The sequence below is a fragment of the Denticeps clupeoides genome, chromosome 14, assembly GCF_900700375.1.
Source record: "Denticeps clupeoides chromosome 14, fDenClu1.1, whole genome shotgun sequence".
Classification (NCBI taxonomy): domain Eukaryota; kingdom Metazoa; phylum Chordata; class Actinopteri; order Clupeiformes; family Denticipitidae; genus Denticeps; species Denticeps clupeoides.
This window is the reverse complement of record NC_041720.1, coordinates 10,548,111-10,573,846: the sequence shown is the minus strand read 5'-3', so window position 1 is coordinate 10,573,846 and position 25,736 is coordinate 10,548,111. Positions and strand designations below refer to the sequence as shown.

At 42.8% G+C, this 25,736-nt stretch overlaps 2 protein-coding genes across 4 annotated transcripts in view; one reads left to right on the top strand and one right to left on the bottom strand.

The window, feature by feature from the left end:
* rcan2 (regulator of calcineurin 2) overlaps nucleotides 1-3,456 on the top strand; it is a 57,920-nt gene extending 54,464 nt beyond the window's left edge. For all 3 annotated transcript variants that reach the window (XM_028953208.1, XM_028953210.1, XM_028953209.1), the window contains one exon: nucleotides 645-3,456. In XM_028953208.1, the coding sequence (XP_028809041.1) occupies nucleotides 645-799 (155 nt within the window). In that variant the 3' untranslated portion in view covers nucleotides 800-3,456. The remainder of the gene's footprint in view (nucleotides 1-644) is intronic.
* A 7,372-nt stretch (nucleotides 3,457-10,828) lies between these two features.
* msraa (methionine sulfoxide reductase Aa) overlaps nucleotides 10,829-25,736 on the bottom strand; it is a 65,024-nt gene continuing 50,116 nt past the window's right edge. The window contains exon 6 of the mRNA XM_028953211.1: nucleotides 10,829-11,164. Within this exon, the coding sequence (XP_028809044.1) occupies nucleotides 11,000-11,164 (165 nt within the window). The 3' untranslated portion in view covers nucleotides 10,829-10,999. The remainder of the gene's footprint in view (nucleotides 11,165-25,736) is intronic.

Below are 25,736 nucleotides of genomic sequence, written 5' to 3'. Positions count from 1 at the left end.
TGAACACTGGCTAAACCGAAAAAAATGTAATTGAATCTGTCAAATGTAATATTTTAGCATTGACATAATGTAAATAAACCAATCAAACCTGCTGTAAGTCATTTATTTACATTACGTCAATGCTACAATATTAGGTGTGACCTAATAAAAAGTGTTCACTTTTTACAGTGTGTAAATTGATGTTCACTTGACATTTAAAAAATGGCTGGGTGTTAATTAGGGCTGGAGTCCTCCCATTCAACAATTGTCACACATCAATATCTCCTATGTTAGGTTTGTAATCTGTCAGAACGATAATACTTTTTTTTAACCACCAACTACTGATGTCAGCTGTAGCTCAGTTTATCTCCTGTTTTGAACTTTTCTTTGTACACAAAATATATCAAATATAAGACAACTTTTTGTAGACCAGATTTTCTTTATTTGATTATGATTGTTATAAGGCATTAAATGACTGACAAATGAATGTGCAATTGTGCGAATGTTCAAAAGTGCAATTAAACTGTTATTTCAGCCAATCTGGCAACACTGATTTTGACTATTTTGACTCAAACTCTCCTGGTTCTGATAAAAGCTAACATGTCTGATGTACAGAATGAGCTGAAGTTCATTTCTCTTCTCCCCCTTTCTCCATCTCCTCACAGGAGAGAAATTCGAACTGCACGCAGGAACAGAGTCCACGCCCAGCGTGGTCGTGCACGTGTGCGACAGCGACGCGGAGGAGGAGGAGGAACCAAAAAGCTGTCCTAAACCAAAAATCATCCAGACCCGGCGCCCGGATCTGCCCGTATCCCACTGAACTCTCACCAGGACCACCACCTCCCACACAGCAACCACTCCTGTCCAATCCTGCTTCGTCTGGGGGGCTCGAAGGGTCTGATTCTGTGCTCTGCGTCCGACACATGGTCGTTTAATGTTGCTCACTACGTTTTTTATTTTTTGGCGGTACACACTGGTCATTCCTTATCTTTTAAACTCTCCTTAGTTCATTGCACGGTCCCCAGTGGGAGGCAGGACCAGCCTGTTCATGCTTAATTCTGACCTTCGATTGGCTCCAGGGCTGCCATGCATGCGGTTGCAAGAAGGCCACTGGTCACCAGGCTGACGCTGGGCACCTTTTTTGCAAACCCATACGGCAGCACTACGGATCAATATTATTATTATTACTATTCTTTTTGATTTAAAGGGCACACTGGACACCGAGGCGGCTAAAGCCTGTGGCAGTCTGTACTGTACTTTCAGCCAGTTAAAGTGAAGTGCATTCTGTCTCACGGCCCTGAAAAGGTCGGCGAGGGCCCACGGTCACGTTAGCCGGCGCATGCGCTGCTCTTGTTAGCAGTTTGCATATTTACTTTACTGTTTTCTGTTGGCAGCATGTCGTGTCTCTCAGTGTCTTTGGCTTTCAGTGTTACAGAAAAACGATGCTTTCAGCAGTAAAGAGTGGAAAAAAGCTTAATGACTAATATATACTTTTTGTTCCTATTGTGAATCTTATTCTGTCTGTGTCTTGTTTTCAAAAAAATTGGGGTAAAAACACCAATTTTGGCTTTATGAGCTATTTTGGGATGCCAAAATCCCAGTTGGATTTGGGTGAACGCAGCCAGAGTTTGTGTAGTGCATGGTTAACTTCTTTATTGCGATAATTGTACTGTCAGAAAACACTCATCAACAGTTTTCCTTGTGTGCCTCGGTAGAAGTAAAAAAAAATATCATGCATTTTATTTCTTTCCTTTATTTGTGAGATGGGGAGTCATATAGAAGAAAACGATTATGTGACGACAACAGAGACATTTCCGTAATGCGTACTTTGTTTTAGCAGGTCACACAAAATCTTACAAGTGCTATTACATAGTCATTGGCGCAGAAGTAGATTTTTGTTTTTCTTCATATTTTTGTTCTTCTTCCTTCACGATCCTGACTCACTGTGTGGCTGCAAATAGAGCCACATCAATATTGATCCAACACCACGTTCATTTAGCAGCACCAGCTCATTTAAAGCCAGAGTCAGCGTAGTGTGAGTCACCGCTGGTATTTTAGGCACGGAACGGAGAAAGGGGGCTGATCTAGGTGATGCAGCCACACTGCAAGGTGCCATTTCTGTGATGCAGAGCCTGTGTCACAGATGTTTCTCATTCTGGATTCAAACACACACACACACACACACACACAAAGCAATATTGGTTTGAATTTCTGTTTTTCCTGAAAGAAGAAAAAGGCAGGAATAGCCGCACTTCCCATGACCGCTTTCTTCATAATGCATTCCATACAGTTTTACTCAGTATAAAGCATTATAACGTGTTTGGAACAGCATTACAGTGGCATGTAAATAACTGTAGTGCAGACATATACTAAAACACAGAGATATAGTTGTAGTGATTTTACTACACCTGTCATTTATACCAGATATAAAGTGCATCCTATGAAGAGCCATGGGCTTGAATGTAACTTTATGTATGCTTTAAGTGAAGTGATGCATCTACGAAGGGATGTACAATGTGCTAAAAATGCATTATGAAGGAGAGAGTCCATGGGAAGTGTTAGCAAAATATATAATTCTCATACTTGCATTAAATCATGAAAGCTGGTTAATGTAGATGTGGGGCTAATTTTTAAAAAAAGCAATGAATTATTAAATTCTTTTTGAGGCATTGATCTAGCAGGAGCTTTTCATCTTTGGGCCTTTACTGTGTTTCTGAATACTCAATATTGTCTATATGTACAAAGCATCAAAGAACAAAAAAAAGAGCCTAGTTTTACACTCATACAAATAGCTCCATTTGCATTAAGTATGGTTTCAAGGACTGGTTATTCAGATGTAGTCCACAGTGCAGGTCAGTCAAGCAGTTTGTTGTTGCCTCTCAGATCCACGAACTTATCCACTCAACAAGTCCGCCCAGCACTGAACGTTTCACATTTGCATTCATGAGCAAAGAGAATGAGCAGTGTGCAGTACTGGCATGACTTAACTATGGAAATTATGCCCAATGAATAGATTTTTCTTTTTTCAACAAGTACCTAAAATGCCAGCAAATTTACTCCTGCATTGTTTAATTTTTATTTTATTTTAAGAATGAATGAATGAATCCAGCACTTTGTCCTATATGTACTCATATGTATATCCCTAAGGTGTCCAAACATTGCTTTTTATTATTATTATTTTATTTTATTTTTTTAAAGAACATGCTATTTTCTGTTGTTCTTCTGAAATTCAGTTTGGTTAAGAAACCATGTCACTGATGTTGGGAAAACAGTATCTGTATTGTGTAAAACTCGTTCAAGACCGTCTGTGTTCTTGTTATCTACACGTACAACCTGCCTGCCTACACTAAGGAGACATATCTGTATATATTTAATCAATACTATTTTTACTGCATTTTTTGTACAAATATTCATGGTAGCCATGTACAAGTAGTTGAACTGAATCTACAGTAGCATTAAAACAAGTTTTGGTTTTAATCATTTGTGTTGACTGGTTATTGAATTAAGTACCTATGTTCTTGTTTATTACACTGGGGTAATTGTTTAGCAGCCATCGATTGTGCAAGTTGTCCCACTTAAAAAGATGAGCAAGGTCTGTAATTCTCATCATAGGTACACTTCAATTGTGAGAAACAGAATGTACCGTAAATTTTGGAATATGGAACTAACCTGTATATAAAAAGATTTAAAAAAGCGGTGACCACGTTGCTGTAAGCCATTCCTAAACTTTCTTATGCCGACAGAATGCTTCTTACCTTGGTTCTTCTTGTCTTCTCCTCTCTGCTGCTGATGAAACCAAACCACTGCAATGCCCCAACGGTTCTTCTGTTTTTGCCCTTCTGATACTGACATCTTAACGATTCGTAGACCCTGTTTCCCCATTATCTGTCTTCCCCCTGCCAAGTGCATCCGGTTACAGTCCCCCTCACTTGCTGCTGCTGTACAACAACTCAAGTACCACCGCACAGCCAGTCGCATTTCCCTGGCATCTTCTGCTTCTACTACCTCCCCAAGTACACAACTAGACCAGGGCCTTGACCCAGAACTACACTGGCACCACAGTACAAAAGGGTGGTAGTAGCCTAGTGGGTAACACACTTGCCTATGAACCAGAAGACACAGGTTCACTACTGATTGTAAGTCGCTCTGGATAAGGGTGTCTGATAAATGCTGTAAATGTAAATGTAAAATGTAAATGTTACTATTAGTAACACACTAAGTAGTCATGGATTAAACTCCTGCAGCACTCGAAACGTCCTCCTGCTTAAACCAGCACATGTCCAGGCCCGTCTTAAGTTTGCCAGAGAGCATCTGGATGATACAGAGGAGGATTGGAAGAATGTCATGTGGTCAGATGAGACTAGATAGAACTCGTGTATGGAGGAGTGCTGAGTTGCATCCCAGGAACACCATACCCACTGTGAAGCATGGGGGTGGAATATTATGCTTTGGAGCTGCTTTTCTGCAAAGGAGACAGGACGACTGCTCCGTATTATGAAAAGTATGTGTATGGTGACGTGTATGGTGAGATTTTAGACAAAAACATCCTTCCATCAGTGAGAGTATTGAATCGTGACTGGATCATCCCAAAGACACCATAATGAAGGAATGACTGGGTAAACATCATTACAAGGCTCTGGAGTGGCCTAGCCAGTCTCCAGACCTGAATCCAATAGAGAATCTGTGTCACAGCTCTTGAGAAGATATGCATGGAAGAATAGGCTAGAACACCAACTGTAGTGTGTGCAAACCTGGTGAAGACCTACAGGAAACGTTTGACCCCTGTCATTGCCACAACCAAGGTTACATTTTACATTGAGCGTTTGCTACTTGCACCATTATGCAAATAAATTCTTTAAAAACCATAAAATGTGATTACCTAGATTTTATCACCAAAGTGAGAAAAGATCAATATGATAGAAATTAAATCGCCAAAAAAAGATCCCAGTTATGTGCTCATTCAGTGGCTCAGGCTAATGAGGGCAGCATCAGCAGATGCATTAACATCGTTCGTGCCACAGACCGAGTAGATGTGACATTGAAACGAATTCATTTACCTTATAAACTAAATACGCTGAAATTACACAGCGTACATGTTTCTAGCAAAAAGCTAAAAGCTTTCAGCTCAGGGGTGGCCCAACATCATCTGAGATCTCCAAGATATTGTTTATCCATGAGTATCAATGGCTGTTCATTTATGATGTTTGGTAGTCCTTAAGCCAGGTATTAAAGCAGATTTGTTGATGCTTCAACTGGGGCGAGCATTTAAGTACGATGTAATGAGAATCCTCTCCTTAAGGGACCTTCGGTCTTCAGTTTATTCCATTTTCCATGTATAACATCTGAAGACCCCCCCCCCCCCCCCATTCAATTCCAAGCAGATTCTTGATGAATAAAATTGCTTCATGAAGAGGAGCTGCCTATGACACTGATTCCTGAGGTTTTAATGGCGATGGCACTGGGCCACTGGGTGCTCCAGTTTCCATCAATATTTGTACATCTATTTGCACTTTCTGCACCTTGCCAACCATCCACAGATTCAAGTTGTGCTTCTCCACATGTCCAATATCAGCATAAACATCGATGAGAGTTGTTAGAGCTGTTAAAGGCCCTGCTAAAAAGATTAGAAGCCTGTCGGACCAAAACTGTCTGCCTGCAAAGCCAATATTTTTGGATAAAGGTGATGATGATATGGAATTTTTATTTTTTTCATTTTGTGTCTGTATCTTAGCAAAGAAGCAGGAACAGAACAGTAAAATATAAAGTAGGCTGAGTCATGACTAGTGAGCTGGATGCAGAAAGGGAAGTCTAGTCAGAAGATCTCTGCAAAGAAGATTCTCAGACATAAAGAATGTCCTTTCTGGTGCGCTGTGAGGTCTGAAGAACTTTAATCGCCCTCTTTTGTGTTCCCGAATATTACATTTTTTGGCTCTGAGAAGGACTGACTGCTCATGATGATACTAAACTTATTTCTGTTAGTGTGTGGTAATACAATGGTTTCCACATGCAGACTTTATGGTAAAAATACATTTTGAAATGTTTTGCCTCATGAAAACAAATAATGATTTATTTATGATTTAGTAACATATTATATTATATTATATTATATTATATTATATTATATACTTCATTCTACAAATGGGTGAAGGGTGAAATTGTAAGATATACCACAAGATGGCACCAGACTCAAAGCAGTCATGAAGCTGAATACTGATCGTAGTGTGAAATAAAGAGGAAATGAAGATCGAAGTTCTCGCTGCATGATTAGAAAATCTACTTACCTGACCAACACAGAAGATGACACATTTAGTAAAAAGGACTAATACACCTATGCCTGTCACATTTAGCAGGAGTGCTCTGTACAGTCCTGGACTGTAATGAGGTTTTGGATGGGCCACTAAATAACTGAGCGAATAAAAAGGAAAAATCCACACTCAGTTCGCAGTGACAGCTTTGCGATCTTTAATGGCAAACCAAACAGGATTAAAAGGCAGATGATGTACCCTGATTTTTTTTTTTGAGGGGGGTTAGAAGCTGAGGCATCCGCGTGCAGTTTCCCTGTCCATCAAGCATCTGCAGAAGTGCATCTTCATCTTCTTTCGCCTCCTTATTATTCCCCTCACTCTTAACGTGCCGGCGGTTTCTAGGGTGATGCTGACGCAACACATCAGTCGGAGGGGCTTTACAACCACCCCGCCTTGGTTATTGATGAGGACCCTCAATAAGACACCAGCGTTGGCCTCCATATACACCCTGTGCTGAAATGCCCTTTTGTCCGCACTGCACTGGAGCTTAAGAGCGTTAGCGAGGCGATGATGGAAGCCAAAGTGCTTCTAAAGAACCATGGTTCATAGGTTATAGCAGCATTTTTTATTTTACTGGTGACCCTGTGTGCTGGTCTGATGTCTTGTAACATAGTTAGCAGGATCCTTGGTGAAGACAGGCAATATTCCAAATTGTTCATTCCAGATTTTGTTTAGAATTTTCATTAACAACCCTTTTTCAGGGCTATACACATTGCTTAGTGTTGCACAGTGTTGGCTGGAGGTTAACTGAAAGCCCGGGTGGGAGTTAGGTTTGATTTTTCTTACTCACACTAGTACAGTTACCTTTAAATACATTGCAAGGATCACCATGCAAATGTTTGGACACCCCAGTGCGTTTGAGATCTGAAGCAGTAGACCAGGAACATTGCAGAATAAGAAGACAAATAGGCGGGAAAATCCTAGTAAGAATGCAATGACTGGCTGCAAACAGCCAAAGTACCGACCATACTGGTTGTCCAAAGTTTTGCATCTGGACTTTTGTGTACTTAATGATATTTTGTGCCTTTAAATTATGTTTACAATGCAATTCTGCTTAAAATATTAAAGACATCTGTCATCTTTAACCAAACTGACATAATTATCAACATTAACAGACAATATCGATGGTCATCATTCTGTCTGTTTTCATTGTAAATGCTGAAATGTCCACAAACCAAGAAAATAAATATTTATGCATTTATGCAGTGATAACAAGGCCACAGCCATGCTGCATTTTAAAACGAACCCCACAGCAAGCCCGGCAGCACACAAATATTGCATTTAAATTTACTATCTAGGGTGGATGTAAGCAATGATTTAGACTCATCACTTCAATTTGGATGCTTTTGCCTTGGACACAAAAATCTGTCAGCATTTTCAGTGGAATGATTCATATGTCAGTACTGTTTAGCAATATTAAATCGCAAATTAGGCTGGACGTGACCACACTGGAGGCTGTAGTGTGCTCAGAGAAGACTGCCGGAGCCCTCTAGGGGACAGTAATGCCAACAAAATTTTAACAAAAAAAATCTGGTCCAGGTAGAAAGGCGGAAGGTCATGGTGACTGCATTATTCTACATGGGACATAACATGATTCTCATCATAAATAAGCTTGTATGCAGATTATATTACATTCCCTCTACCAAATACCCCAAACCTTGCATCATAAAATTAACCATATCAAATATCATATCATATATTCTATAACTCATTGTCATGCTTTTTTGTTGTCTAACATAAATAGCCTTGTTTCAGAAGCTACTAACCACATCCTAATGCATTATGTATAAGACAGATTGCAATATGTGCTTTAATGAATTTATGACAAGATATTCATAAGACATGTCAGTGGGTCTTTGTCTGCAATAGTTTTTAATAACAGACGTGAGCAATTGCACTTGGTATAAACTCCCCTCACGCTACCAACTGGTGGCAGTAATCCTCCTCCTAAAGGGTCTTGGGTACAGAGGCAAGTATGAAGTATTACAATATGATCTAATAATGACATAACCCCAATAGATGATCAGTAACTGTTACAAGACTGTTATTATACCAATGTCCATGAACACACCAACCAGCCTCTCTCTCTGTGTGTCAGTGTGTGTTTTGGCATCAGCAGGACGCCGGTCACCTCGGCCATCGTGTCGTCCGGATCCACACGTAATGGAACGGCTTGGTTCTGTTCTGCTCACTGCACAACAGCCAGCCTGGTCCTGGCGTTCACCAGTTAGGACTGGCCCAAGGAAGAGGAATCGGATAGGTTGATGAAAGGTAGCATGGGGCGGGAGCCACCTGGTCCGGGGATTAACGCTGGCTGGCGGAGATGACAGATGACACGCAGCATCCCAATACAGTGCACCCTTAGCCCCAAGAACCCTTCAGATCTAATGTAAACTGAAGAGAGGTCTTATCTGGAATGGCATGGGTCCTGGAGAACAACTAAAACAGGAAATAGCTCAAATGTCGAGAAAACAACAAAACTCCATGCGGGTTCTAGATGGTCATAGAAATGGAGATATATTTGTGCTACTTTGTGATTTTATACATCATGACCAACCAGGATATATATTTATAACTATTCATTACCTTAGATTTGGTCTAGATATTTAGTTTTCATGTAAATTAAATTCACCAATAATGCTGTTTCTGCCATCCCTATAAGTAATATTGTCATTGTCTAAAAAAATTATAAAATTTAGAAACGGAATTTTAAGAGGTGACATTTATGATTGTCATCACTTATGTTTTAAAGGGTTAAATATAGTTCAGAACATGGCAGAACATTACATTTACATTTATGGCATTTGGTGTCTTGCTTACAGACACAATGGTAGTTTGAACCCGTGATTTTGGTCATCTGGTCCATAGGTGAGTGTCCTACCCACCAGGCTGCTAGCACCCACCCCTACAACACTGACTAAAAGAGACTTAGCACTGTGCCACTTACACACTTGCAATTGCACAGGCGCGTGACCCACTAGTATCCTAGTGGGTAACACACTCGCCTATGGACCAGAAGACCCAGGTTCAAATCCCACTTACTACCATTGTGTCCCTGAGCAAGACACTTTACCCTTAGATGCTCCAGGGGGGACTGTCCCCATAACTACTGTTACTGTAAGTCGCTCTGGATAAGGGCATCTGATAAATGCTGTAAATATAAATAAGATTATAAACAGGCCGTTTAGCTCTCAGCGGAGTACTCTTCATCTTAGCCTAAGGTTCCATCTTGCGTAACAAGCATTTATTGCGTAATTAACTTTCGGCGATTAGGACGGTGCTGATTGAACGGGGTCCGTGGTTAATTCACGCAATGCACTGTGGCCAAATAGCGTTTGCTAGCGATGCAAAACCTGCACTAGAGAAAATGGCTCAGTCTGATTTTTTATGTGTGTTTGATGGGGACCAGAGATTAAGGATCGGGAAGGTTGTTGAACATTGTACATTGGATGTTAATTGTTAAAGGGCGTCAGAAAGACTTTTTGCACACATTGGTGGGGGTGTGTGTGTGCTTTGCCAGTCTTGGAATGCTTGAGTATTTTCGATGTGCAAGCACAAAGACAGCCTAGCTCAGCTCTTTAATTGGAGCGGTGAGATGTGTGCCACCACTTTGAGACAGAGAAGACAGGCCTGGTTTGCGCCGACTGGCTGGAAGTGCACACACAGGTATCAGACAGACGGAGGAATGAACAGATTCCCGCACGAAGAAACAGAGACGGATATACTGGCATGCATAGCTTGCGGGATGCTTTAAAGAGATGTGTGTGTGTGGGTGGGTGAGTGAGTGAGTGCGAGCAGACAGACAGAAACAAAGAGTCTGGAAGGGTTTTGGTGATTACTCATGCACAATATCGCTCGGTGCTGCCCGATAACGGAGAGCTCGTCCTCCTTCTGCTGTGCTTTTGTGTCATCAAGTGGGTTCAAGGTGTCATGATAGAACCGACTGTGTAAAACAGCACACTGCATATGGCCAAAAGACAGGAACAGTCAGCTGACATTTTATGCCGCGGCTGTTAAATTTGGCTCTGAGCGCATGACGACAACCTGAAGTGATTACCCACAATTCTTTGCGATGTGTGGGTGTCAGCATGTGCTGGGGAGAGTTTAAGCTGAGCGCCAGGGCAGTTTAGAGAGTGACATACAGTGTACATGTGTGTGCGAGGGTTTGGGGGTACCGGGTGTGTGCGTTTCTGTGTGTGGGTGTGTAATTGTGTGTCAAGCGTGTGTGTATGTTTATATGTTGCAGCCTGTTCCAATGTGGCGATGCCAGGCTGCACAGACCCTGGCACGCAGAGCCCTCTCCTGCTGAGTGTGTTTGCTTATACGGTTCACACACATCTCTCTTTCTCCCTCTCTCTCTCTCTCACACACACACACACACACACACACAGCAGTGATCGATGAGTCAAAAGGTAACTAGGACAGCACCCGAGGCAATAATTGTGGGGCACCACAGAATGATGACAGTCACATGGCCGAGGGACTGAAAGGTGCACAGAAGAGCAGCCAAGCGTGTGGCACACACACACAAATATAAACACACACACAGTTACATTTTATTTTTATTTATTCCATTCACTAGACAGCATGGACTGTGTTTGCATATTTTATATCATATCTGCACGCTGGACAGATCCGAGATCCATCAGTGCAGAACCTCGGAAGACTGCTGCAGTGAACAAAATGAACGCTCATTTCAAGAGGAAATATCACGCTTAATTCTTCAGTCCTATCGGGCAGGACACCCCAGTCCCACCCAGGCCGCAGTACCCATTGGGGTTCTTGTTGAGGTACTGCTGGTGGTAGTCCTCTGCGTAGTAGAACTCTTTAGCTTCGGCTATCTCTGTGGTGATTGTTCCAAAACCTTCCTCTGTCAGTACCTGTCAAGAGAAAATATTGGATTGTTTTTCTGAAAAACAGGATTGTATATATTGACTTTTTGAAGGATCCTACAGTAGCAGATGATGCAGAAACATGAGGTTGATGAGATTACAAGGAAGGATAAAATTATACAGATTTGCAGAGATCACTGTTTTTGCAGGCTGTATGACAAGATATACAGCAGGAATATGTTTTGGATATCACCAAATGACAAGTGGTTCGGGATTTCAACCCACAACCTTCCAATTACACGTGTGCCTCCTGACCCACTAGGCCACCACTGCCCCATGTGCTTCACCTCACTTCAGGTTCATGACTGCAGGCAAGAAGTGTTCAGCATACAAACTTCTTTACAATTGATGTATTTCATGTTTTTGGTTTTGTTCTAAGATTGTCAGAAAAGAGAGTATGTTTAAAGACAGGTTATAACCCTAACACAAAGAAAGAATGAAGTGAAAGTGAAGTGATTGTCATTGTGAAACACTGCAGCACAGCACATGGTGACACAACGAAATGTGTCCTCTGTATTTAACCATTACCCTTGGTGAACAGTGGGCAGCCATGACATGCGCCCGGGGAGCAGTGTGTGGGGACGGTGCTTTGCTCAGTGTCACCTTGGCGGTTCGGAGCTCAAATCGGCACACCTTCCAATTACAAGTCCGTTTCCTTACCCGCTAGGCCACCACTACCAACCAATTTAGTGAGAATTCACAGAATAGTTATAAAACACTTAAAATGGGGATTAATTTCCCACACACAAACATTTTAATGAATGTCTAAAAGTAGTAAGTGGGGAATGACTTGACCATAAAAGAACTTCTGAAAGAACAACAAAGCTACAGTGTAGGAAATATCCCACAGTATTTTATTGCCATTTCTAACACCAGCATGCATCTGATTTAACTGGGCCCCAGAAATGAGACCGGAACGCTGTTTCTGTGGAACATACACGCAGCTGGGTTTACCACGAGGAGATCCGGCCACTTCTGGAACACGGAACATCTGAGTGAGGCGCTAAAATGGTGAAACCGAAACTATTAACAACCATTTTCACCTTCATGCAAAAAGCTCTCTGGACTCACTCCAGGATTCTCTTTTCTCTTTTTTTTTTAATTCTCGCCCCGCTTCACTTTTTCTCATCATTTTCACAGCTTCTTCCTCCCTCCTATTTTTTTTCCTTTTTTTGTCACTTCAGTTTTGTTGTCTCTCTGTCTATTCTTCACATTTTATTCTCTCCCTCGCTCACTCCATAGATGTGTGACGGGAGAAAATGTTCTCGGAGAGGGGACCTGCCAACCCCTTCATTTGGCTGACCATCTGCTGAGAGTCGGGTACACACCTGTTCTGAGCAGCTGCCTCCAACAGGAGCCAGGTACGCCCTGACTGACGTCTCTACCCCCGCCTCCACCCTTCGCCTGAACCCTCCAGAAGGTGCAGACTGTCTTCGCTCTCCACCACAGTCCCTCCTTCCAACTCCCAACAGGACCAGCATAGACAAATTAATAGAAGGTATTTAATTCATGAGGAAGGCTTGCTAGAATGGCTGACGGTTCTAAAAATTCTTCAAAGACAATGGGGGTTATTTTGGAGGAGCTATATTAGATACTGAGCATTGATGAAGTTCATTAATGCCATTTTCAGTAGTGCTCCAATCAGAATTATTAAATTACAATGCTGATAACCTACATAAATGCCCTCATTGCCTCATCCATAAAAAGATCAATTTTAAATGACTTTCTTTATCCAACTGAACACTCTGTCATCTTCATCACAACCAATAGGGAATATCTAATCGAAAAATTAGCTCTACCTGCAATTAGGCAAATGGATAATATGTGACAAAGACCAATGAAGAATATTTGTGCAAATCTAGAAGATATTTATTTATATATATTTTTTTTAGTGATTCAAGTGCCCTCTACTTTTAACCATCACCCTTGGTGAGCAGTGGGCAGCCATGACAGGCGCCCAGGGAGCAGTTTGTGGGGACGGTGCTTTGCTCAGTGGCACCTTGGTGGATCAGGATTCAAACCAGCAACCTTCTGATTACGGGGCCAGTTCTTTACCCTCTAGGCCACCACTGCCCCAAATGTAAACACAATGTGTGAAGTGAAAGTGAAGTGATTGTCATTGCGAAACACTGCAACACGGTGACACCATGAAATTTGTCCTCTGCTTTAAACCATCACCCTTGGTGAGCAGTGGGCAGCCAGCCCTCCGATTACATGTCTGTTTCCTTACCCGCTAGGCCACCACTGCTCCATTAGCAAATGTTGCTGTAATGCCATTAGCAAATGTTCTCCAAGTGCTACATCTAATATAGAGCCAGGAAAATATAGTCCAAAATGTCAATTTCTCCATCACTGGCTCTAGTCTTTATACCAATAGTATCTATTGGTATAAAGTATACACATGCTTATTATGACTCTGTCCTGAGCACTGCAACATTTGAAGCCATTTCCTCACACTATTTGCTGATAATGAATTCTTCATGGCATTTGAAAATATCCCTTTGTTCTATTGTCATCTTTACCATAATGTTATTGGCAGTTATCAGGCCCATCTCTTTTCCACTCATTTCTCTCCTGCTCTTCTGTATGGTGTTGAGAGGATAAATTGACCTCAGCTAAACAAACAGGACGGAGCATAGAAAATGGGCAGCTTTATTTTTATTGCTTTTTGCCATGGTGGCGTCTTTCACGGAAAGGAGGGGAAGTCAATCTCCTTTGAAAGGCTTTCCAGCAAACAGGGCCATCTCCTTCCATGGTGGCCACGTGATAAAGGGGAATGTCTGATCAGGCCACCATTCTCCCTGCAGTCTGAGCATCGAGGAAAGGGTGGGCATGTTACATAAACAAGCCCAGCTTCTCCACGGCCCTCAACATGAGCTTTACCCTTCACCATGGCGACAGCAGGACCCAAGCTAAGAGCACGAGGATGGGCTGCAGTGTTGCAGCACCAATAAGGGACGGGATACACTGCTCTCCATCCTCCATCCTTAAGATAAAGAGCCTTCACTGCTGCTGCCCCTGCCCTCTGGAACTCGTTCCCAACTTTATATCCCCAAGAACAGCCCATCTCTTTAGGCTCTGATCTACTAGTTTCATATAATAAATAGATAAATAAATAAATAAACAAACAAACACACACACACACACACACACACACAGTACAGGTCAAAAGTTTGGACATTCTCACTGAAGGCATCAAAACTATGAATGAACACATGTGGAGTTATGTACTTAACAATAAGTGGAGACCTGACCTCCACAGTCACCGGAGCGGGACCGCAGAGTGAAGGCAAAGGGGCCAACAAGTGCTAAACACCTCTGGGAACTCCTTCAAGACTGTTGGAGAACCATTTCAGGCGACGACCTCTTGAAGCTCATCGAGAGAATGCCAAGAGTGTGCAAAGCAGGAATCAGAGCAAAGAAACTAGAATATAAAAGTTTTCAGTTATTTCACCTTTTTTTGTTAAGTACATAACTCCACATGTGTTCATTCATAGTTTTGATGCCTTCAGTGAGAATCTACCAATGTAAATGGTCATGAAAATAAAGAAAACACATTGAATGAGAAGGTGTGTCCAAACTGTGTGTGTGTGTGTGTATACAGGGAGTGCAGAATTATTAGGCAAATGAGTATTTTGTCCACATCATCCTCTTCATGCATGTTGTCTTACACCAAGCTGTATAGGCTCGAAAGCCTACTACCAATTAAGCATATTAGGTGATGTGCATCTCTGTAATGAGAAGGGGTGTGGTCTAATGACATCAACACCCTATATCAGGTGTGTATTGATTGTCACATGTGATACACAGCAGCACAGCACACGGTGCACAATTTGTCCTCTGCATTTAAGTCATCACCCTGAGTGAGCAGTGGGCAGCCATGACCAGCGCCCGGGGAGCAGTGTGTGGGGACGGTGCTTTGCTCAGTGGCACATCAGTGGTACCTTGGCGGATCGGTGCATAATTATTAGGCAACTTCCTTTCCTTTGGCAAAATGGGACAAAAGAAGGACTTGACAGGCTCAGAAAAGTCAAAAATAGTGAGATATCTTGCAGAGGGATGCACTTAAAATAGCAAAGCTTCTGAAGCGTGATCATCGAACAATCAAGCGTTTCATTCAAAATAGTCAACAGGGTCGCAAGAAGCGTGTAGAAAAACCAAGGCGCAAAATAACTGCCCATGAACTGAGAAAAGTCAAGCGTGCAGCTGCCATGATGCCACTTGCCACCAGTTTGGCCATATTTCAGAGCTGCAACATCACTGGAGTGCCCAAAAGCACAAGGTGTGCAATACTCAGAGACATGGCCAAGGTAAGAAAGGCTGAAAGACGACCACCACTGAACAAGACACACAAGCTGAAACATCAAGACTGGGCCAAGAAATATCTCAAGACTGATTTTTCTAAGGTTTTATGACCTGATGAAATGAGAGTGAGTGTTGATGGGCCAGATGGATGGGCCCGTGGCTGGATTGGTAAAGGGCAGAGAGCTCCAGTCTGCCAGCAAGGTGGAGGTGGAGTACTGGTTTGGGCTGGAATCATCAAAGATGAGCCTTTTCGGGTTGAGGATGGAGTCAAGCTCAACTCCCAGTCCTACTGCCAGTTTCTGGAAGACACCTTCCTCAAGCAGTGGTACAGGAAGAAGTCTGCATCCTTCAAGAAAAACATGATTTTCATGCAGCACAATGCTCCATCACACGCGTCCAAGTACTCCACAGCGTGGCTGGCAAGAAAGGGTATAAAAGAAGAAAAACTAAAGACACCTTGTTCACCTGATCTGAACCCCATTGAGAACCTGTGGTCCATCATCAAATGTGAGATTTACAAGGAGGGAAAACAGTACACCTCTCTGAACAGTGTCTGGGAGGCTGTGGTTGCTGCTGCACGCAATGTTGATGGTGAACAGATCAAAACACTGACAGAATCCATGGATGGCAGGCTTTTGAGTCTCCTTGCAAAGAAAGGTGGCTATATTGGTCGCTGATTTGTTTTTGTTTTGTTTTTGAATGTCAGAAATGTATATTTGTGAATGTGGAGATGTTATATTGGTTTCACTGGTAAAAATAAATAATTGAAATGGGTATCTATTTGTTTTTTTGTTAAGTTGCCTAATAATTAGGCACAGTAAAAGTCACCTGCACACACAGATATCCCCCTAAAATATACACACACGCGCACACACTCCACATCTCCTCACATTCTGTTTCTCTCCATTGCATGAAAGAACATGGCGGCAGATACATGGCCGCATTCCATTTTTGGCTGAGCCCAACATTGAGAGTCAAAAAGTCAAAAGTCAAAATAATCACATGTGAGTTCATAGAAAGTTGTCTCGACTGTATACTACAGGGTGCCCCACCCCTGCATCTCTGTCTCTTTCTCTCTGAGTGCAGTGCTGTGTGTTTAACTCCTGCTTTATCCTCTCTGAATGCCTCAGCATGGAGGCCCAGCAGGCAGCTATCGGCCGCCACAGCCGCTGGAGTCACCGCCTGGGAAATGCCAACCCCCCGCTGGCATCCGGTCAAGCTGGCACCCGGAGATACGATTGAATTTGGTCGCTGTATGTGCGTGTGTGTGTGTGTGCTACAGAATGTGTGTGAACATGCCAGGTCTGCTACCTACATCACCACGCCACCATTCAGCACTTATAGACACACCGGTACTAATCACGAGGCGCTGTCGCCAAGGAAACGGGCAGATTGGTAGGCAGCGGCAAGAGAGAGAGAGTGCTGCTGATAATGCCAGAGCAGGTGGTGGTCCTCAGCAGCTCAAACACTCAGGTCACACAGACAGGGAAACAATAGATGAATACGGGGTCGGCATAGGGGGGGAAACTGGAGTGCTGCTGATGCAGCCGAGTGGGACTTCCTGCGTGATCCATAACACACCTGTAACCCAACACAGGATACTAAAATGCTGCACTTCACATAAATACCCCTCTCAATAGTGTCTGATAAGTTGTTCGTAATGGGCCTGCACTGAATGTGCTGATATATTATTAATCCCTATGATACGAGTACTGAATTGTGACCTGTGTGTTACAGCACAGGCACGCTGGTTTTGAAATCGAAACGAAGAGGACAAATGTCACCCCCCTATTGCCACCCAAAACAAAGAATGACTTCTGAGATTGCACACAACTAGCTGAACTCAGGAGTGTTTTTTAACTCCACCCCAGCTACTGCGTTCCTCAGTTCAAGGTGGGCTGGTACGGAACAGCTATATTGGACTGTTAAGTGTACCACATGGTGGTGTGGTGGTTGGCAACCCTGGAGGTTGTTAACACCTCCAAGGTTGTGAGTTTGAATCCCAGCATGCACATTGTGTGTGTGGAGTTTGTATGCTCTCCCTGTGTTGGTGCGGGTTTCCTCCAGGTTCTCTGGTTTCCTCCCACCGTCCAGAGTGAATGACTGAGTGAATGGGGTGTGTGTGTCCCGCCCTGCTACCAGTATGCCAGAGTCTGCAGTTATGGAAAGTGAGAGAGAGTGTAGCACCACAAGCTGCTGTTACTGGTAGCTGGTTAGTGTCTGTGTGATTAGTATTGTCACTGTATGAACTGTGTGACTTTTCCGGACCTTTTGAGTTTCCCCCACTGACACTGACACCTGAGCTTCTTCAATTTCAGCCAATTTCAGCTTATGATTATAATTTTTTGTCCATTTATCCATGTTACTATGAACAGAGTTTTGTGCTACTTTTGCTTGAGATATGTATGATATGAGATATGTATTTAGGTGGGTATTCTATGTTTCTATATTACATGCACATAATGTATATCTGCATATATGCTAAACCTTCCTGGAGATTCTGATGTTTGTAGACATACACATGGTCACACGCAAATGAATATTTGCTACACATATGAACGAAGCTAAATCAGATGCTCATATATTGTATTTGCCTGCTGTTATCTTTCCAGTCTTTTATGTCTGCTGTCTCATCGGCAAACAAACATGCACAAACCCACACGTAGTCCTTGCGTCTCTGTGGAATAAAACCCAATTTCCATTTATTCCTCCACCCAGTCTTTCAATTACCCACAGGGTGTCCCAGGTCAGGGGTCAGGCTACTCCCTCCATCACAAAGAGGCCCAGGGGCAAAGAGGAGGGACCCAAAGCTGGGGTCCCTGTTCTCCTGCACCTGCCCGCATCTGAAGAACAAAAAGACCATGAACCCAGTAGGGGAACATCAGACCTGCAAACACAGACGTTTGCGTACAAGCGTCCGGGGACAGAGACGGAAGAACCACTCTGCGAATGCTACATGCATAACGTGCAAGGACAACTGCCTGTTTGAAAAATCAAATAAAAACAGCAAAAAAATATTATATTTTTCATTTTCTGATTACACAGAGCATTTTAACATATCACAAAAAAGTCTGCATTTGACAACTCATTTCAACGAGACCAGAGTAGATTTAATGTATTTCTGAGTATATACCACTCAACCTTTAATGACATTGTGCTCATACAACACAACAAACAGGGGAAACTGGTTCACTGACTCTTGACACACAAAGAAGATACAAAATCTCTCTCTCTCATACGCACACACACACACACATACACTTATCATCTCCGCTCACACAGAAAGGGACTGAAAAGGAAAAAACTATTCTGCATGAGTGGTCTTCTGTCTTCTGAAGCTGTCATTGTAGCTTGGGTGGCTTTAGCATCAGTGTGCATGTAATTGGTCTAAGGGTCTCTGACAATAGCTCACGCAAACAAATAAAATGAATATGTTTTAATTTTTTGTAAGCATATTATAAAGCATTGCAGAATCACAAAATGGCATGAACACCAACAACGGCTCTGTGTATTTGTAGTCGAAGTTGAATGTAGTCATGTTCTAGTGCTGTTCGTCCATGTCCAGGTTGGAGGGGAACACATAATTACACATAAAGTATCAGATATTCTGAATATTCAGAATATTTATAAATGTTCATTAGTCAATATTTATAGAGCTGAAGAATGGGGTCATTTTTAGACATTTTCTTTAAATATTTAGTGAAATGCATTACAAATGTGTGTGTGTGAATGCCATGGGTGTGTGCCTTTGAACATGCCATCGCCCACTGGCACAAAGCCTGGCATTGCTGGAGAAGAAGGTGGCACCGCCCGCTGCCTGGCACAGCCCCCTCTTTGCCCATAATGATGTTTAGGGACTTGTAGGTGCGTGTGCCAAAAATCTGTTCCATACCATTTGTTCAGGTCTCATGTGGGCGCCCATCCGAAAGGCAAATGGAAGAGGGACAGCGGCGCACACGTGGCAGCGGAGGGATGAGGGACAAGGCACAAGAAACAGACACCTTTCAAGAGCACAGACGACGGAACGTCTGACTGTTGACATGGCAACCCTGCTCCCATTCGGCACGTCCTGTCCAGACAGAGGCGTTGGCGGCGAGGCTGGGAACAGCAGAGTACTTTCTTGCTGTCCAGCGGGTAAAGAAAACTGGATGGCGTCAGTCAAGGACAGGGGTGGGCAAACTACGGACCGCGGGTCTTTTCAATCCGGCCTGCCGTAGATTGGTACCGAATTGCCCATAATTCTAACTGTAAATGAGCAGTCATGTATGGCAAGCAGTCAGGGCAAAATAATGTCCAGGTTCATGACACAGAATTATAGGTTGTAACAGAACGCCGTTAACAAAGCCACTTAAAAATAAAACACCGTCCGTGCGAAAGCTGCATAAAAAGCGTCATTCTGAAAACTCAACAGCGCATTGCATGCCATCGCGCATTAAAAACACAGTTTTCTTGTATTCTAATGATCTCAGTCCTGTGCGCTTCACAACAAATAAGACTGAACTGTCCGCACCCGGTCAGTAGTCAGACCACACCAGCCAAGGACAGATCTCCTACGCTGCCAATGATGCACCCAATACTTCTGAACAGAGGGATACACTGGTTTTATTCTCCTTAACAATTCAGCAATTAGTCAATATCATGAAAAGTATTGGCTTATTTACATTTACATTTAGAGCATTTATCAGACGCCCTTATCCAGAGCGACTTACAATCAGTAGTTACAGGGACAGTCCCCCCCTGGAGCAATTTAGGGTTAAGTGTCTTGCTCAGGGACACAGTGGTAGTAAGTGGGATTTGAACCTGGGTCTTCTGGTTCATAGGCGAGTGTGTTAACCACTAGGCCACTACCACTTATCATTTTAAAACCCTTAAAACCCTTAAAACATGCTTATTATGTGATTTCATGCATGCATTTTCATTGTACTACTAGATATAAAGAAACAGATCAAATAATTAAATATGCACACTTCGAATACACAAAATGCACATATCTCGTACTGATTACTGTACTGATTGTGTAAATATGAACAGTGTAATGTTTATGTTTATGTCTGAAGACATAATCCGGTATCCGGCGACTTAAATAACTTGCATTGTGCATCGTCAACAATCAGAGAGTCTGTGATGAAGCCTTTTTCTTACCAGGATTACTTCGTGATTATCAAGAACTTGATGGCAGAAGCTTAATGAGTAACGCATCTGTATACAAACTTAAGACCACAAAGTCACAGTTTCAAACCCCACTTACTACCATTGTGTCCCTGAGCAAGACATTATGGGTGTCTCCAGAGGGACTGTCCCTGTAACTACTAGCATGAACCGGGCCACTACAATCAAGCACATCAATACTCAGGCCTCAAGACCAGAGAGTCTACAGAGAGAAAGTCGTCATAGTGCTTGAAAGTAAATAATAATAGAGAGCACCCTGTGACCAGTGTAGGTGGACCATTTTCATTCAAGAAATGATGTTTAACTTATTTGAGAAGAGAAGACAAGAGATGAGAAGAAGAATGAAAAGGCTGAGTTTTGTTACTAAAGCAATTCTGCAGGCAGATTTGGCCGGCAGATGGCTGGCAGCTCGATGTTTGTTAAACCAACCGGTCGGTTACATTAGGAAGTTGGAGAGCAGCATGCAACGCTGCTCCATTTAGAATCACCACAGATGGGGGCTGTGCATGTGTGTGTACGTGTGTGCATGGGGGGGCCTACAGCCGGTCAGGAAATAACGAGAGCAGTCAGAGTGCGGATGGGAGGAAGGCTAATTATCCTGGCTGTGGCCTCCAGTCACTCAGGCCCACACAATCATGGCCTCGCTCACCGGGGACCTCAGGTGGGTTCACGCAGAGCACACTCATAGGCAAAACGCATAATACACTCTAAATATTGTTGCTGACCATGAACATCCCTTCATGGAAACAGTACTCCCTGATGGCAGTTCACACTTTAAAAATCATGTAAAAACGACAACGAGTTTGAGGTGCTGACCTGAGGGAAGTGGTGGCCTAGCGGTTAAGGAAGTCGCCCCGTAATCAGAAGGTTGCCGTTTCGAATCCTGATCCGCCAAGGTGCCACTGAGGTGCCACTGAGCAAAGCACCGTCCCCCCACGCTGCTCCCCGGGCGCCTGTCATGGCTGCCCACTGCTCACCAAGGGTGATGGTTAAAAGCAGAGACACATTTGTGTGTTTAACAATGACAATCACTTCACTTTAATAATTTAATAAATTAAATTCAGATTTATGGAAGCACCACCTCATAAATTTGGTTTGGTACCAGGCACAACTGCAGACCTTCACATGTCTAGTGGAGACCATGTCTTGATGGGTCAGGGCTGTTTTGGTGACATAAGTTAGGTGTTTATGACATTACTCACATTGTGGCCGATCAAGGTATCATACAGATATGATTTCGACATGCTGCACACATATTCACAGCAGAATGAAAATGTACACATTTACATTTACATTTACGGCATTTGGCAGACGCCCTTATCCAGAGCGACTTACAACGTGCTTTCAAGTTACCATCGATGAAGAGATAAATTCCGGTTCACTAGGACCCCAACTATGAATACATCTATTTAATTCACTCTGTTGTAGATTCTGTACACAAAGTTCGACAACAAGAAAATTACAATTTAATCTAAATATTCTTTAAAGAGGAAGGCCATGAAGAAACCACACACACTCAAACACACGCACACACACACACACACACCACTTTCCCAGCTCCTTGCTCTCCATGTCCCTGTCCCAGCTGTGTTTTATGAAGATTTCCCCATTTCTGTTACTAAATAAATGTAAAAATCTATCAGACAGCCCCTGAGAGGACCCAACCCCAGTCATCACCTCAGCCATGGCCCTGTCCTCATCAAACCTCCATTACCCCTGTACCCGCGCTGTCAACAGAGTCCCTGTCACAGTCGTTCAGAGCGGGATGCCAGCCACTGGCTTTCCCTAAGACTTCAAATTAGCATTTGACCAAATTCCTGACAGCCGCTGCACAATTGACATCACATTACCACTCCCAAAAACAGCTCCTTCAGTGAACTGGAAATGTTAATATAGATACACTATAGAACATTATATTAACCTGAAAGTCATTCTCATGGTAAAAAAAAAAAGCCCAGATGAAATAATTATTTTAGAGATCTCAGGTTTTCAGAGCAGATCTACACACTGCCAAGGATGCTAATGAGAATTACAGCAAGCAGCGGACTGGCTAATTAAAGGAATTCGGGTTTCTGGAGGACACGGGCAGGCAGAGCAGTCAGTCAGTCTCTACGAATTTGGCTCAGGGCAGTCATGCAAGGTGAGCAGCACATGTGGCTGCCTCGCAGGAGAAAACCTGTCTCTACCGGTGCCTTAATTGAGACACTAATGGATGGGAACATGCCCTGCCGGGGATCTACAGGCTTGAGGGGAAAGAGACGGAGAATCTGCTAGTGGTACCTGAGGGAGAACGCCCCCTAGTGGGCACTCAGGTCATACTAATCTCTATTTTGAGATAACAATAACAGCATTATTGTTTACCACGAGTCTGAACACATTATTCCATTTATCAGTGGTCAATTTTCTTACAACAGCCACTTCCTTGCAGTTAGGAATTAGCTGCGGGACCATTTTCGGTATAAAAAGTGACTCTGGTCATTTGTTAATGGGTGAGTCTGATGTTGGCGCTGCATTGGTTAAATTGGATCATGCACAGAAATGTGGCCAATAAACAGCTTGCTGATCTCAATAAAGGTTGTGTTAGAATTGATGGGAAGCTGTTATCTTTGGTAACCCACCATTACGTCACCATTATTTGGGCTCTTTGGGCATAACTAACAAAATTCTATAAAAACTCAAAAATTATTGTTATATAAATCTTATTCTATTAAATTCTAATTTGGAAAGACTTTGATTGAAAGCTGAAAACTTCTAATCATGTCTTCAGGCACTCTCCCAGATAAGCACCCCAAAATAAACACCATCTCACCCGCAAACTGTCAGATTCTGGTTCGAGCTGTCAACAAATATTAATTCAATTTATTTAACCAACAGACTTCACGTTTGGAGCTGAGCTTGGAAAACCCTGACATGTGAGCAGCTATTAAATGAAACTAAGTGGCTTTACTCCAAAGTTTCTTATAAATTTGCATTGTTAAAAATTTTTTTGTTGAAAATTTTGAATGATAAAAAAAAAATTCAGGATACAGAAGCTGGCGGACCTGGGTGCACCAAAACTCTTAATTTAAATTTGAACTGGACAAACAAACTCTAGGGCTCTACTTTGAGATGGGGGAATGGAAATGGGGATGGGAATGGTCGACACTCATGCAGAGAATCATCACACACTCACACACACCACTTGCAAAACAGAACATAAGATGGGAGTCCCACCGACTCCACTTAAGACCAAAACCAAGACTATGACCATAACTTAAGAGAAAACAAGTGGCTAACCACGTCTCCCCTCACTCACTGGATCAACACAGCATAGGCCCTCACACACTGGACACAGACTTTATATCCTGCTGTCCTCCGACAGACGATCTCGAAGCCTGCAGACTAGTTACAGCCAACAACAGTAAAATTTTCTTTCCCCTCGCCATCACCGTCCTAAACAGCTGAACTGTCACACACATTGCAACTGCACTTACACTCCAGTAATCTTTATATTTTCTGTATATAATATATTAGACCATATTGTATACGGTTGTGCTTGAGAGACACCAACGACCACAATCAAAATCCTTCTACAGGGAGTGCAGAATTATTAGGCAAATGAGTATTTTGTCCACATCATCCTCTTCATGCATGTTGTCTTACTCCAAGCTGTATAGGCTCGAAAGCCTACTACCAATTATGCATATTAGGTGATGTGCATCTCTGTAATGAGAAGGGGTGTGGTCTAATGACATCAACACCCTATATCAGGTGTGCATAATTATTAGGCAACTTCCTTTCCTTTGGCAAAATGGGACAAAAGAAGGACTTGACAGGCTCAGAAAAGTCAAAAATAGTGAGATATCTTGCAGAGGGATGCACTTAAAATTGCAAAGCTTCTGAAGCGTGATCATCGAACAATCAAGCGTTTCATTCAAAATAGTCAACAGGGTCGCAAGAAGCGTGTGGAAAAACCAAGGAGCAAAATAACTGCCCATGAACTGAGAAAAGTCAAGCGTGCAGCTGCCAAGATGCCACTTGCCACCAGTTTGGCCATATTTCAGAGCTGCAACATCACTGGAGTGCCCAAAAGCACAAGGTGTGCAATACTCAGAGACATGGCCAAGGTAAGAAAGGCTGAAAGACGACCACCACTGAACAAGACACACAAGCTGAAACGTCAAGACTGGGCCAAGAAATATCTCAAGACTGATTTTTCTAAGGTTTTATGGACTGATGAAATGAGAGTGAGTCTTGATGGGCCAGATGGATGGGCCCATGGCTGGATTGGTAAAGGGCAGAGAGCTCCAGTCCGACTCAGACGCCAGCAAGGTGGAGGTGGAGTACTGGTTTGGGCTGGTATCATCAAAGATGAGCTTGTGGGCCCTTTTCGGGTTGAGGATGGAGTCAAGCTAAACTCCCAGTCCTACTGCCAGTTTCTGGAAGACACCTTCTTCAAGCAGTGGTACAGGAAGAAGTCTGCATCCTTCAAGAAAAACATGATTTTCATGCAGGACAATGCTCCATCACACGCCTCCAAGTACTCCACAGCGTGGCTGGCAAGAAAGGGTATAAAAGAAGAAAAACTAATGACATGGCCTCCTTGTTCACTTGATCTGAACCCCATTGAGAACCTGTGGTCCATCATCAAATGTGAGATTTACAATGAGGGAAAACAGTACACCTCTCTGAACAGTGTCTGGGAGGCTGTGGTTGCTGCTGCACGCAATGTTGATGGTGAACAGATCAAAACACTGACAGAGTCCATGATTCTGATTTGTTTTTGTTTTGTTTTTGAATGTCAGAAATGTATATTTGTGAATGTGGAGATGTTATATTGGTTTCACTGGTAAAAATAAATAATTGAAATGGGTATTAGTCATAGTAATAGTCACCTGCACACACAGATATCCCCCTAAAATAGCTAAAAATAAAAACAAACTAAAAACTACTTCCAAAAACATTCAGCTTTGATATTAATGAGTTTTTTGGGTTTGTTGAGAACATGGTTGTTCAATAATAAAATTATTCCTCAAAAATACAACTTGCCTAATAATTCTGCACTCCCTGTATGTGTTGTAACATTTTCAACTGAATTGAATCTTGT